The sequence below is a fragment of the Enhydra lutris genome, unplaced genomic scaffold (assembly GCF_002288905.1).
Source record: "Enhydra lutris kenyoni isolate GAN:26980312 unplaced genomic scaffold, ASM228890v2 scaffoldscaffold15, whole genome shotgun sequence".
Lineage (NCBI taxonomy): Eukaryota > Metazoa > Chordata > Mammalia > Carnivora > Mustelidae > Enhydra > Enhydra lutris.
Window position 1 is genome coordinate 5,444,536 of NW_019154099.1, and position 15,315 is coordinate 5,459,850.

The following is a 15,315-nucleotide window of genomic DNA, read 5'->3' on the forward strand; positions in this document are numbered from 1 at the left end:
CTCCTTCTCCTGGCTTGGGGAGGGGTCACTCTCCTCAGCAAGGGTTGTCTTTTCTCTAAAATGTCCCTACGTCCTCTCTAAGGCACATGGGTAGGGTTCTGCCCATTTTTACCTTGGTCCATTTTTGCTGACCCTAAACTGTAATAAAATTTTACAACTCCCTTCGTATTTCCAAATCACATATGGAGTTGTGGCGTTAAGAGTTCAGTAGAAGACACTGCAGTAGACGGTCGCTCTCCAGAAATGTCTGATACTTAGGTCTTATGTGACCTCTTATTCATCCACGTTTTTTTGGGTCCCTGTGTGAACTTCCCAGGCGCATCACCTCTTGGTGTTTCATCTCCCTGAACTTTCTCCCTTGAGTTACATGTCTCCAGTTCTCACCAGTGGGGGTCCTGTGCATGCACAGTGAGCCGTCTCCAAAGATCCCACGGTGAATAGTCATGATACTGACTTATAGTCTGGCGATAGTAGGGGTTTTTAAAAGACCCAGAGATCTCAGAAAATAAATAAATAAATAAATAAATAAATAAATAAATAAATAACTAAATAAATAATGATAAAATAAAATAAACGACCCAGAAATCTCAACTAGAAAACTCGACTGAAGAATGCTATTTTTTTCCTAAATGAAAAAATGACAAAATTAAGGCCTCGAGCCCAGAAAAGCACCCTGATGTCAGTTTCTTGTCTAGTCAGTGAAAAATGCTCCATTGGCTATTTCTGAACTGTAACTGTGATCCTTTTCTGTGCGCAGGAAGGAACTCGTGGTAGCAGCCCAGAATTTTTTGTGTGCTGGCTGTGGAACTCCAATAGAACCTAGTAAGTATGGGCAGTGGGTTACCCGTTGAGGACGCAATGACAGGGCCAAGAATGGCGAAGTTGGAGAGTGCGCTGTTTTTGTGAGAAATGCCTTGGGTGGAGTTGTTACAGGAACTTCAGCTGCTGCCTTCTCTTTCCTGAAGAGGCCATCGTGACCTATAAGGCTATGTGGCTGGCCTGTTACCTTATCTCCTGGTTCTCTCGCCCTTGAGCCCTCAGTTCCAGCCACATGGCCTCCCTGCTGGTCCTTGAAGGAGGCAGGCTCATGCCTGACTTAAGGACTTGCATTTTTAGTTTTCTCTCCCGAGGATGACATCCCTATGGCTGGTTCCCTCACTTCCTGCACACCTTCACTCGACGTGAGGAGATGTTCTCTGGCCACCCTGTTGAAGATGCCAACATTGCCACACTCCTTGCCACAAACATGTGTACACTTTACTCTTCCTACTTATTTTTTATTCTAGCACTTACCTTCCTAAAATGCTCTTTGAGATTTTACGGATTTTGATAATCGTTGGTCTGCATCCCTGTCTCGATTCTAAGTTCCATGAGGACAGATGTGTTGTCTGTTTTGTTCATTGCTTTGATCCCCTGCTCCTATAAGAGCACCTGGCACACAGTTGTTCCTCAAAAGGTATTTGCTGAGTGCCTGAATGGCTTGTATCAAAGAGCTGGCCAAAGCCCTCTGAGAGGGTTTGGGGAGGTGGCTTGAGGGATCATTCCTGGGCCAGCTGGGGGCCTAGAAAGTCAGACTTCTTCTAGTCAGAAATTCAAATTGCCCACTGAAGACTGCCAGTCACGTATTCTGCTTATGAGGGTATCCACAGGTCTGGCATGTAAAAGACTGGGGAGAGGAGCTTTGCTGGAAAGGGTTCCTTTGGCCTTTGATAGGAAGTCTTGGAAGGAAAAAGACTTTGAGGACCTCCACCTCAGGAAATAAAAATAGAACACAGAAATCTGTCTGGGATTCCTTCTACCATATTGAATGACAGTGCCCACCCTTCATCAAAGTTGTAACTGGTTTCCTTGAAAGGAAGGACTCATCCTCCCAGCTAGTCTAGTAGAAATCATGGCTGTTTGGTTAACCCCTATATCATGGTACCTCAGTATGGAGTGCATGATTGAGTGCATGAGTCAGAAACTATGAACACATGACGGTGATTCTGCCAACTTTTAAACAATCTCTCTAAGTTTGTTCAACTACGGAGATGTAGGCCTGCACTGGTCACGTGAACATGGTCCTTCCCTCATGAAGCTCGCTTCCAAGAAGGCAGAGGCATCAGCCAAATGAACAGCAAGAATGATGCTTGCAATGAAAGAGAAAGTCAAGAGTGCTGTGGGATTTACTTCATGGGAACTTAATTTGGGCTTGAGGGGCTGGGAGGGAGAAGTTCTGTAGGGAAGTGATTGTCCCAGGAAGCGTGTGTGTGTGTGTGTGTGTGTGTGTGTGTGTGTGTGTGTTGCAGGTGTAAGGGTCACCCTGAGCAACGGACCTGCAGCAACTGCCGGGAAGTCCTGCATGAGTGGAGAGTAGTAAGGAGAGAAGAAAGCTGCTCACAGGTGCCCAGGGCATAGACAGCAGATGTGCTTTCAGGCACGGAGACGATTTGAACTTTTCCTGTGAACTTCCTATATAGTTCTTAGGATATATTTTGACTTCTTAAAACTTTTTAAAAAGATTTTGTTTATTTGTTTGAGAGAGAGAGAGCAAGTACAAGCAGGGGGGAGAGGCAGAGAGAGAGAGAGAGAAGCAGATTCCCTGCCTAGCAGGGAACCTGAAGTAGAGCTCGATCCCAGGATCCTAAGATCCATGACCTGAGCCAAAGGGAGATGCTTAACTGACTGAGCCCCCCAGATGCCCCTTGAGTTTTTACTTTAAGATATTTTTGAACTTCCGGAAGAGTTGCAAAAATGGTATTCTATATTCCTTTCATCCAGCTTCCCCTCACATTAGCATCTTATAATAATCAGAGTATAACTACCAACTGAGGGCTTCACGTTGGTACAGTCCCATTCACTCAGGCACAGACTGATTCAGATTTCACCCATGACCTTGATCTGCTCCCAGGTCCAGTCCAGAGCTGCACATGGCATGTAGTTGTCTGGTCTCCTTGGGCTCCTCCAATCTCACACATGTTGAACCATTTGAAAAGTATGCAGACAACATGACAGCTTACCCTTTAATATTCCAGCATGTTTTAAAAATAAGGATGATGAACAGTTAGCACACCAAAGGAAATTAGTAACAATTCTCTAATACTCTCTTGCATTAGTCCATATTTGTTTGTTGTTCTCACGATGTCATTTTATAGCTAATTTTTCCATCCATCTTCTGAGTTTCATACACTGCATTTAGTCATTATTTCTCTTTCGTCACCTTTATTCTAGAACTCCACTGTCCAGCATGGTAGCCACTCCCTCATGTGGCTAGTTAAGATTTAATTTAAATTAATTAAGGTTAAAAATACAGTTCCTGAGGCACCTGGGTGGCTCAGGGGGTTAAAGCCTCTGCCTTCGGCTCAGGTCATGATCCCAGGGTCCTGGGATCGAGCCTCGCATCGGGCTCTCTGCTCAGCAGGGAGCCTGCTTCCTCCTCTCTCTCTGCCTGCCTGTGATCTCTGTCTGTCAAATAAATAAATAAAATCTTAAAAAAAAAATACAGTTCCTCAGGGTGCCTGGGTGGCTCAGTCAGTTAAGCGTCCACCTTCGGCTCAGGTCATGATCCCAGGGTCCTGAGATCAAGTCCCATGTCGGGCTCTCTGCTCAGCAGGGACCTTGCTTCTCCCTCTGCCTGCCACTCCACCTGCTTGTGCTTTCTCCCTCTCTCTGTCAAGTAAACAAAGTCTTTAAAAAACGATCCAGTTGGGCGCCTGGGTGGCTCAGTGGGTTAAGCCGCTGCCTTCAGCTCAGGTCATGATCCCAGGGTCCTGGGATCGAGTCCCGCATCGGGCTCTCTGCTCAGCAGGGAGCCTGCTTCCCTTCCTCTCTCTCTGCCTGCCTCTCTGTCTACTTGTGATCTCTGTCTGTCAGATAAATAAATAAAATCTTAAAAAAAAAAAAAAACGATCCAGTTCCTCAGACACTAGCTACATTTCAAATGCTCAGCAACCACATGTGGCTTGTAGCTACTACATTGGACGGCACAGGCTTAGAAGAGTTCCCTCCACCCAGAAAGTTCTGTTGGACTGTACTGGTCTAGAATTTGTCCTTCCTATTTTTTTTTTTTTTTTCCTGTGGCATTGACTTTTCCTCCAATGAGAACAGTTGTGGTTTAGAGCAGGGCTTCTCAACTTCAGTACCACTGACTCTGTTGAAGGGCTGTCCTGTACATTCTAGGACGTTCAAAAGCATCACTAGATGCTACTGGTGGCTCCCCAGTTATAACAACTGGAAATATCTCCAGCTATTTCCATATATTCTTAGGGAATCACCCCTGGTCGAGAACACCTGGTTTTGGATGTGTTGTTTAGCTCTGCTTTAATTAAAGGACTGAAGAAACCAAAAGAGAGAGACATCACTTATTCTGTATCGATAGTATAGTACTTAGTAGAGAGTCAATGAAATTTGATGAATGAATGACTGGACATTGAAATTTTAGGATTGTAGATTTTAGGAAAAGATGAATTACATCAGGAAAATTTATTGGTCCCATCTGTCCCCCTTTCTCTTCCCATCCTGCTAAGTTTTATCAGAAATGTAGAGTGGAAGGGCCAGAGCATACCTTCCTTTCTGCCCATTTTATATAAAATGTATCAAGGCCCTATCACAAGCCAAAAAATATTCATCATCTGACAAATCAGAAATCGTAATCCAGGGTAGGAAATAGACATATACAACTGACTTCTCAAGATTTGAAATTGAAGAACTCAGCCATAAACATCAAGCATTTAAAGAGTTCTTAACAAGAATTTGTCAACCCTAGTTGTGTGCCTTATAATTGAACCTGATTGTTTATGATTCTGTATTTGCAGATTTACCTACTGGATAAAATTTATTGGTGGTCACAGAATTACTCATGGCGTTTTCACAGTCATGCCCAGATATGCACAAAGCACCAAAAATTTGAGTTGCCTGAAATTTGAGTTGCCCGATGCACATGTTTCCAGCTGAAGGCAGTGCTCTGCCTTCTGGTTTTCTCTCTCATACTGTGAACAAGGCCTTCTTATGGCTTACTAAGTGCCTTTTTTATTTGTTACAGCTTTGCATTTTTTGTTGATGAGTTAGCTATTTAAAATATCCCCCACATATGGTACTGAAGTGCTTCTAAGCACGAGAAGGATATGATTTGCTTTATGGAAAATATACATGCATTAGATAAGCTTCATTCAGGCATGAGTTACAGATAGTGCTGTTGGCCCTGAGCAAGGATATAACAAAAATATAACAAAATAATATATTGTTCGCAATGTATATATAAGGTTGTTACTGTTGGTTTAGCGTTGATAATATATATAAGGCTGTTAAAAATAAATTATAACAAAATACATTAGATATGGTGTTTTTAAACAGAAAACACACATAAAGCAGGGTTATATATTGACCGATTGGTGAAAATGGTACCAGAGGGTCACAGAAGCCTAAACCTGTTTTTCCCTCCGGAGCATACATACCTGTTTTGACAAATTTGGTGTTCATGGCACCTTTACAGAACATAAACTATTGTAAATAGTAAGAATCAATGGGTGCGACCGGGGTCTGAGGGATAATCTGGGCAAGCACAAAGGTGTTAGCTCCTCGCCCTTTCTCTCTGTTGCATGCGGCAAAGGGTGAGGGGGCTGTGATGGCCAAAAGCTGGAGCTTCAGGCCAGACATGGGTGGGAACCCCACTAGCCTGCTCCCCGAGTGTCTCTTCATTCCCTGTCTGGGCTCTTATCAGTGAAATGGGGCGTAATAGCCCCTGCCTCTTACAGGTTCGAGCAGAGAATGACAGAGTGTAGGTGAGAATTTTAACCAGAGCGTAACACAAAGTTGGTGCTCAGTAAGGGATAGCTCCCGCAGTCACTCAGGCCTTGTTTATTGATTGATTGGTTTTATATTTTATTTTATTTTTGTAAACATACATGCAGAAGCATATAGGACTAGCAATGTACCTAACTCATTGAAAGCTCTCGTCATTCAAGTAATGTCTCCTTTCATTAAAATACAAGCGACCTTGTTTATTCTGGAAGCCAGGGCAAAGAAACTAGATTTAGAATCTTCAGCGTACCAGGTGCTGTGGTAGCTGCTTTGCCACCCATCCTTTCATTTAATCTGATAATGATGATATCATCCTCGCCCATCTTAGACTCCAAGGTTGAGGGCGGGACACTGGGGAGACTTAACTGAGTTGCTGTCTTCTTCTTAAACTGGGTGGTGGGTACACAGGGACTTGATGCACTTGTCCCTACACCTTTTGCTTGCCAATATATTTTGTTAGATATATTTCGGAAAGCAATGTGTGCTCATTTGAGCAAATTAAAAAATGCAAAAGAATGAAAAATCCTTTCTCCTGCCCTCTGGAAGTGTTCACTTTTGGCTTTTTGGTGGGGATGCTCTTGGACTGTGTATGTGTGTTTTTAGAAGCAAAATCATGATCTCAGTGTAAGCATCTAGAACTGGATGTCCACTGCCCACACTCATCCACGCATTCGTGGGCTCTCTGTCATTTCATTGTTGAGGGCACCATGCCTGTCTAGCCGGGTGCTTCTTAATGTATTTTAGATTGCTGTAACATACTGTAATGAGCACCTGTGTCTCCACGTGTGCATGTTAGCATTTCTGTCTAGTGTCACCAAAGCAGGAGTTCCGGTATGTACACATCAGAGTTAAAGTATATTGTGGAAATGTCCTCCTAGAAAGTCCCCTCAGGTCAGCCCTGAGAGTGAGTGTCCGCCCCTCTGCCCCTTGCCGGCCCTGGGTCCTCTACCTCTGTGACGGTCTCCTGCAAAACCAAGCGTTCACTCTTTCGACATGCACGTCCTTGTTGCTGAGATTGTTTCTCAGGTCATTCCTGGTCAGCTGCACTCCCTGTTTCCATGTATCGCCTATTCCCGTCCTTGGTGCATCTCTGTAATGTGTTTGCCCTGGGTTTATCCAGGAAGTCTTTGGAGTGCGGCTCCCTAAGGTGTCCAGAGCGTGCCTGACGATTTACCAAGCACTTTCTGTAGGTGTGATAGCCCATAACCTGGTCCTGAGCTGCTTTTTATAGCTTCAGGATAGTTAGCCTGAAAGGATTCCACCAGCCCTCAGGCTCCCGGCGGGCCAGAGGCAGAGGGTAGACTCCCACCGATTTCTGGACTCTAAACCTCATGTTCTTTTGCCTATACTGCCGTTTACAATGCCTGTCTTCCAAATTCAGGAGTATTTGGGGCGGCTTTCTCTTTTTCTGACACTTGTTTTTGGAAAGCAGCGCTCCTGAATGGCCATATAATACACAGCCTCCTGCCCCTGCCGGAGCTTTCTCAGAGGCTGTGAGGGCGAGTACGGTGTTAGCAGCACAAACCCCGCCATCTGGGTCTTGAACCTCACAGGGATGGGAAGCGGTGGAGGGAGAGGGCGGCAGGGCGGGGGGGTGGTGGCGGGGGGGGGGGGGGGGGGGGGGGGCGGGGGGGGTGGTGGCGGGGGGCGGCGCGGAGGGCAGTGGGTTTGCCATTCGCCAGCCGAGGTGAGGCGTGCTCACCCTCCCGTGGGCTCTTGCAGAGTTTGTGAAGCGGCTCCGGTACTGCGACTACCTGGGCAAGTACTTCTGTGACTGCTGCCACGTCTACGCAGAGAGCTGCATCCCTGCGCGGATCCTGACCACGTGGGACTTCAGGAAGTACTACGTCAGCAATTTCTCCAAACGGCTGCTGGACGGTCTGGGGCCCCAGCCCGTTTTCAATTTGCTGAGCATCGGCCACGGCCTGTACGCCAAGGTCAAGGAACTGGACAGAGCGAGGGTGAGCACCGGCCTCGGCTGGGAGGAGGGGGGAGGAGGTGGGGCCGCTGGCGCCAAGGGACCTGTGCCAGTGCACCTTGCAACCTTGCACCGTCTCAGGGGACACAGCTGGACCCTCCAAAGGGCGGGTTTACTGCCAGCCACTGGAGCTTTAGCTTCCAAGGCCCGGTACCAAATTCCCTATGTAGGCATCATTTTGCATTTATCACATAGATTTTGACATTTATTTATTATTAGTTTTTAAAATAAAATTATGTTTAAGGTGTAGAGCATGATAATTTGATGTTCAACAAGTGAAATAATTACTGGTCAAGCTAATTAGCATCTCCATCTCCACAGTTAGGGTGTGCGTGTGTGTGTGTGTGTGTGTGTTGGGAGCACCTGAAATGTACTCTCTTAGCAAGTTTCCAGTGTTCAATACAGTATTATTAACTATAGTCCTCATACCATCTATTAGACCTGTAGACTTATTCATCCTACGTAACTGCACCTTTGTTCCCTTTGGCCAGCATCTCCCCATTTGCCCCACCTCCCTGTCTCCCTGTTCAACTCTCTGCTTCCGTGTTTTTGACTTTTTTTAAGATTCCACGTGTAAGTGAGACCATGCAGGTTTTTTTTTTTTTTCTGTGTCTGTCTGATTTCACTTAGCACGATGCCCTCCAGTTTTATCCATGTAGCCACAAAAGGCAGGATCTCCATCTTTCACACACAGTTTTGTGTTTTCCTCAAAGAAGGTCCCCAACGGTTGTGTAATCCTCAGGCTTCACATAACTTGGGTTTCTACTGGACTCTGTCATGAACCCCTGCTATATAGACTGTTTGCTCCAAAGGCTTGTCTTAGAGTTGTAGCATTTCGAAGTTAGAACTAACATTTAAATTTGATTTGTACATTTTCTGTGTCATTGATCACATTAACTTCTCCCCGTTTGGCTTCTCTCATTAGGAAACCCGGGAACAACTTTTTCATATCAAGAAGCTGTTGAAGACCTGCAGGTTTGCTGAAAGGTACTAATGTTGGCTGGGCCAGGCCACGCCTGAGGTTGTGAGGGCTGGGAGCCTCTGCATACCTACACACACCCAGTCCCTTGGGTGCCACCTGCTCCCAGCTCCTCCAATCCACAGGCCCCTTAGCATAGCAACTCCCTCGGGCCTCTTCTTGATGATCCAGACCCTATCGTTAAAGTTGCTGAGTCTTCTGGCTCACTAGTAATGAACTTAAAGTGTTAGAAGAATCGGCCAAAACAAGGATGAAATAACTCCAACTGGGGGGCCTTACTATGATTGTTGTTTTAAGTTGTGACCAAACACGCATAACAAAATGTACCATCTTAACCATTTTAAGTGTACAATTCAGTGGCATTAAGTACATTCACATTCTTTTCCAATGGTCACCACCATCCATCCACAGAATTTTTTCTCTTGCAAAACTGAAACTCTGTATCCATTTAGCAATAACTCCTTCCTCCCTCGCTCCTCCTGCCCCTGGCAACCACCATTCTCCTTACCATCTCTATGGACTCACTCCTCTGGGTGACTCCTGGAAGTGCAGCCACAGAGTATCTGTGCTTTTATGACTGGCTTATGGCACTCAACATAATTTCCTGGAGGTACGCCCATGTTGTAGCATGGGTCAGAATTTCCTTCCTTTTTTAGGCTGAAAAATATTCCATTATATGTACCTACCGCATTTTGTTTACCCGTTCAGCCACCTTGGGTTACTTTCACCTTTTAGCTGTTGTGACTAGAGGTGCTCTGAGCAGGGGTGTATCGATGGCCTTTTTAAAAAATCCCTGATGGAGGGCGTGTCAAACCGTCATTGCTGTTTAGTACTTTATAGTATCATGTGGTGTTAATTTCGGTATGGTTCTCTTACTGGTAGATTTTTAATCTAATAGATTTTAATATCTCTATAGATAGTATACTATCTGTATACTCTATAGAGTATAGCATACTATACTCTATAGATAGTAAACTAGATGGATTTTAATATCTCATGGATACTTGGATTTTTAATACCATTTGTTATTTAAAAGACCGGGCTTTAGGTGAATCTCTGTGCACATCCATAATATGTCCTGAGAATAAACTTCTAGCAGTGGAATTTTGGGGAGCCATGGCATAAAGGTATCGGCATGAATTCAATGACAGAGATATAATTTTTTAAGTGAGAAAAGAGGTTACTTAAGGGGTTAAGATTATTTGTTATAATAGACAGGATCATAGTTTTTAAAAAATTGTTTCATTTCATTTTTTTTAAGTTTTTATTTATTTATTTATTTATTTACCAGAGAGAGATTGAGCACACAAGTAGGGGGAACAGCAGGCAGAGGGAGAAACAGGCTCCCCACAGCAAACCCGATGTGGGACTCGACCCCAGGACCCTGGGGTCATGACCTGAGCAGAAAGTAGATGCTTACCCAACTGAGACACCGAGACGTCCCAAAAAAATCGTTTTATTTTAAAGCTGCTTTCAGTTTCTGATCTTTAATGATAATGTAATGTATCTTTAATGATAATGTATTGCCTTTGAATTAAATTTCTTGGGGAGGAGCACATCTCCTGTAGTTATTTGGCCTTAAGCTCTACCTCATGGCAGTGGTGTGACAGGTTAACTACATCTCAGGCTGTCCGTTTTCTTGCGTAACCTATAACAATCCCCATAATTATTACTGTCTACCAAAATTTCTATTCTGTGCTTCAGATAAAAAGTCCGTAGGACTCATGTTACATCCAGGGAGAAAGCACAAACCTCTTAATGCCAGACCATGTGTTAGACACACACACATGGTGCTGCACAGAAGAGGCAACAGTTAGGTCCTACGGGGTGGGGCAGGGAGGAGGGCCACAGAGCTTCCCAGAGAAAAAGCAGAGTTTAAAGAGCAAGTCAGACTGAAGAAGAAGTGTCAGGGGTTCCCTCCAGAAGAAGCAGTGTGAGCGAGCATCTCAGGCTGGATGGAGAATTCAGCACAGATTGGCTTGTTGGAATGTCAAATCTAGCGTAGGCAGTGGCTGGCTCGGGAATGAGTGCGTGGCGCCACTAATAGATTTAGGGAATCCAGGAGGAGATAAGTACGGGTTGGAGAAAGATGCAATCCATATGTGACTGCCCTTCGGACACACAGGTGGCTATGATGAGCTCACAGTTGGATGCTTGGGTCTTGGGCTCGGTGCTGGACTCCTAGCTGGGGAAGTCATGCACCTGCCTATGAGCAGTGATCCTCCTGCTGGCCTGACAACAGTCAGCAGGCAGATGGACTTGAAATTGAGCTGGAATGAATGAGGTCGTCTTTTTTTTTTTTTTTTTTTTTTAAATCTCAGTACATGTTTTTAAGACTTGAAAAATAAATGTGCAGCTGTCTTTTGCTGAGTCTCTCCATGGGCAGGCTGCAAGAGATGTTTTTCTGCTGGCTCAGCTTTTTGAAATCCACTTTTAGGAAATTTTAGGTTTCTGGCTTCCAAACAAACTTGCAGAATGTCAGACGGTGAGCCAGGTTCACTTGCTCTTGGGCTTTCTTTTTTTTTTTTTTTTTTTGAACTGAGTTAAAAAAATAATCAGGTGTGAGTGCCAGAGAAAACCCCCGCCTGCTCGGCCTCCTTGTGTCACAGCCTCTGTGTGGGTGGCCGTCCGAACTCTTCTTTGTTTCCTCCCCGGCAGTGCGCTGAAGGAGTTTGAGCAGGTGCCAAGGCACCTGACTGATGAGCTCCACCTGTTCTCCCTGGAGGATCTGGTCAGGGTCAAGAAACGGCTGCTGGTGCCCTTGCTCAAGGACATTCTAAAAGCTTCCCTCGCGCATGTGGCTGGCTGTGAGGTAAGGCTCCCCTGGCACAGGTGTGTCCCTGAGCTGTCCCTTACCCTTCAGGGCCTGGGATGGGTGTTCTGGACCTTACCTCATTTAACCACCACTGACAGTGAGGGAAGTGCGAGGAACACTATTTCCAGATGAGAGAAATGAGGTTCGGAGCTATTTGGTAACAGCCAAGATTGTTGTGCTGGCCCCCCGCAGGGCTGGGAATGCAAGCGTGGGCCAGTCGACTTCTTCGTGTCAGGGCCAAGCCCTGCTGGGGGCCTTGCCTGACTCCCATCTGCCCGGATGCTCCAAGGACAGCCATGTGGACTCAGGATCCTGGGGACTAGGAGCTGTGTGTCTTCATGAACTCAAAAGTTGTAGAAGAGCCCTCAGAAATAAGAGTAGATCATCTGAAGGCCCACGTATAAAGTCATGATCTTTCCCTGACATCTTGAACTAAATCTCTCCATGCAAAACAGAGGCACACGTACCGTTCGCATCCGTTTACTCTACTCTAGCGAGATCTAGCGTCCCGGTCCTTCTAGAGGCCGGGATGCGAGACACTTAACGACGGAGGTTTATAAAGTTCTGTGAAAGTAGTCACTTGGCTTCTCCATCAAAAGAATCGTTGCCAAGGAGGATTTTAACTTTTTGGCCCCTTCTCTTACAGCTGTGTCAAGGAAAGGGCTTCATTTGTGAATTTTGCCAGAGTACAGCTGTCATCTTCCCCTTTCAGACTGAGACGTGTAGAAGATGTGCAGGTATCTTAATAACTTCATAATGCACGCTTGATAATAGCTTAATAACGGAAGCGCACAATGAGCTTAATAGCAGCTTAATCACTTAGGCACATTGTTGTTGGAAGTGTAATGGTGCTAGTGCATGCGCGTATGTAGGGTGGGACCTCATGGAGTTTTGGGTGCGTGGGGAAGAGAATTTGGGTGAGGCGGGGATGACAGGGGACATCTCCCCATACAGGAGGGAAGAGTGGTCCCCCTTTTGCCTATGGCCCAGTTCCTTCCCACCAGGGCAAGCCATAGCCATTGCCCCAGTTTTAGAATTGGATCGCGGTCATGCTTAAGGCTGAGGTGCTGTCCCTGGCCCCTCTTGCACTCCAAGGGCAGTTTGAGTCGTCATCATGGAGACCATGTAGCCCAAAAAACCTGACGCGTTTACTACCTGGCTCTTCACGGCAGAGATGCTCAGACCTTGTAAGATTGTCTGTATGGATGCTTGAGGAAATCCCGTGACCTCTCAGCTGTTTCTTGGGAGAGATCTGACCATGCATTCTGCCTTTACCCTTGATAAGAGCCATTCCTCCCCTTTACCACTCCAGCACCAACTCCCCGAACCCTTTAGGCAGGATCGCAGGAGAGGCTCCCCAGCAGAGAAACTCCAAGCACGGATCTGTGTGCAGAGAGCTAACTGGGGTGTGATGTCAGGCTCAACACCCGTCAGGGTATGAAGTCAGCAGGACTCGGCAGAGGAGGAGGCGAGCCGTGGTCTGGTAGCAGTGGAGGGTCAGCATGTCTCACAGGGCGCTCTGAAGCAGGATGGCTTGCATGTTGTCACATACTGGGGACAGGGGCCAGGGACCAGGCAAAAACCTTTAAACAGCGTGATGACCAGTCACCCGATGTAGGCCAGTGCCAGGCAAGGGAGATGACCTCGAGGGAGGGAGGCAGGTCTCTCCAGTTCCGGCATTTCCAGTTAGGGCCGCCTCCTGAGCTGTCAGTCACCAACACTCACATGTTCATGGCACACTGGGGACTTTAGAATCTGTCCATTCCAACCCACCTCGTTTCTTGTTGGACGACTGGTTTCTGGACCCAGACCATGTCTCTCCCCAGGGTGGGGATGAGCATTTGTATGTATGTGAGAAGACAAGATAGGCTGCTCGCTGATGGCTGTCCTCCTGCTCTAGGGTGCAGAGCGTGCTTTCACAAGCAGTGTTTCCAGTCCTCTGAGTGCCCCCGGTGTGCGCGGATCACAGCTCGGAGGAGACTTTGGCAAAGTTTACCTTCTGCAGCAACGTGATGCTCGAGTATTGTGGAAAAGACTGTTCAACATGCCTTAGAACACCGATTCCTGTCTATCATTGATCAGATTGTTGCAGATGTTGAGTACTGTATATTAAGGGAAAAAAGTGGCCAATATTGTTTTTTATTATATATATTTAATGTTTTAAAAAGAATGCACTTTTTTTGGTTATTAAGCATAGGTTTGTTCCTGGTGGTTTTGTTTACAAATGTTCGGTGTTTTTGCTGCTGCTGGTTTTTTTTTTTATGAGTTTTTTTTGATACTTCTTCAATTGTATTTGAGTGGTTATGTAGCTGATATTGGAGCCTATTTTTGTATGAATTGTAACTGACAAGACAAAGGACTCCGTTTGTCTTTCTCTCAAGCTTGTTTTGTGAAACGGATTGGTACTCTCAGTGAACAAAAATGTAGCCAACAATCTGTCTACTCCCCGTGTTTTTTCTGACTTAAGTGCCGTTTCATAATTATATCCGTTTTGCAACCATGTTATAGATTTTCCTTGCTCCAGGGTGGGTAGAGAGAGTACACGTTACTTCCGCAGGTGCACCCATTTCAAGACGAGCGGGAGTTGCTCAGCGGTGCCTAGAGCTGCTGTCAGAAGCAGGTGCCTCTACGCCACGCCCTTAGAGACACACAGACCCGTGCGGCACTTGTCATCTCTCTTCCGAACACTGAGTCAGGGATGCGCGGCTGGGTAGAACTTCATCCCTGCCCTTTAGGATTTTGTCTCATCAGTATAAAACTGAACATAAGGTATTTACAGACTTAAGTCGTGGGAAACTACTGTTAATGAACAATGTGATTTTAGTAATAATAAAATCATAGACATCAATTAAAAAGGCGAGGCAAATTGCTAAACCGTTACGAATTTATTTTTCCTATATTCTTTTATTTGTATGCTTTCTTGAGACACACGAGTCTGTTTTTGGTTGTTTGTTTTCCTTCTACCTCCTGTATACTCTCGCCTACTTGAGAGGTGTCCTGGGCCCGGGTCCCTTTCCAGCACATCTTTGCCCAAACCCCATCCAGTTTGTGTGTGTGTGTGTGTGTGTGTGTGTGTGTGTGTTGTATTCAGTAGGATAATATCGAACAAATGAAAGAAATGAGCGTGTCTACCAATCCCACCAATCTCATCCTGCCACCTGTTTTCATATCCTAGATGCACCTGGGACTGTGCTCTCATTTATTGTTTAAGCCAGGCCTCTCTCTCTCTCTTTTTAAGATTTTATTTATTTATTTGAAAGAGAGAGCACAAGCAGGGGGAGTGGCAGAGAGAGAGAGGGAGAAGCAGGCTCCTCACTGAGCAGGGAGCCTGATGCAAGGCTTGATCCTAGGACCCTGAGATCATGACCTGAGCCGAAGGCAGACGCTTAACCACCTGAGCCACCCAGTCAACCCAAGCCAGGTCTCTTTCAGATAGAAATTTAGGTACATGAGATAAGATAAATAAGATCGAATTTAAACCAGTGTTTTATTCCTACCTGTAGCTTATATTCATTCCTTCTTTGGAATCAAGAGTCAGAGTGCTCTGTTAATAATCCTTATACCATCTCTGTGAGTTTGTGGCAGCGTCTTCATTTCACAAGCAAGACAACAGGCTGAGAGAAGAAAAACGACCTAAGTCCCCAGAGGTGGTGCACGGGAGAGCTAGCTTTGGCATTTGCGTCCACCTGCCTCCATAGCCCCTACCCATGTGGTACCGTTTTGAGATAATAGAAGCAAAACCAATCCGAGCTTGTAAGTGCTGGT

The 15,315-nt window shown here is 45.7% G+C and overlaps 1 protein-coding gene across 1 annotated transcript in view; it reads left to right on the top strand.

The window, feature by feature from the left end:
• Positions 1 to 14,491, top strand: part of LOC111146907 (RUN and cysteine rich domain containing beclin 1 interacting protein like) — a 40,319-nt gene extending 25,828 nt beyond the window's left edge. Inside the window, exons 9-14 of the mRNA XM_022502659.1 lie at positions 758 to 822; positions 7,501 to 7,739; positions 8,682 to 8,743; positions 11,394 to 11,547; positions 12,197 to 12,287; positions 13,451 to 14,491. Coding sequence (XP_022358367.1) covers positions 758 to 822; positions 7,501 to 7,739; positions 8,682 to 8,743; positions 11,394 to 11,547; positions 12,197 to 12,287; positions 13,451 to 13,563 — 724 coding nt within the window. The 3' untranslated portion in view covers positions 13,564 to 14,491. The remainder of the gene's footprint in view (positions 1 to 757; positions 823 to 7,500; positions 7,740 to 8,681; positions 8,744 to 11,393; positions 11,548 to 12,196; positions 12,288 to 13,450) is intronic.
• Positions 14,492 to 15,315: the final 824 nt, after the last annotated feature.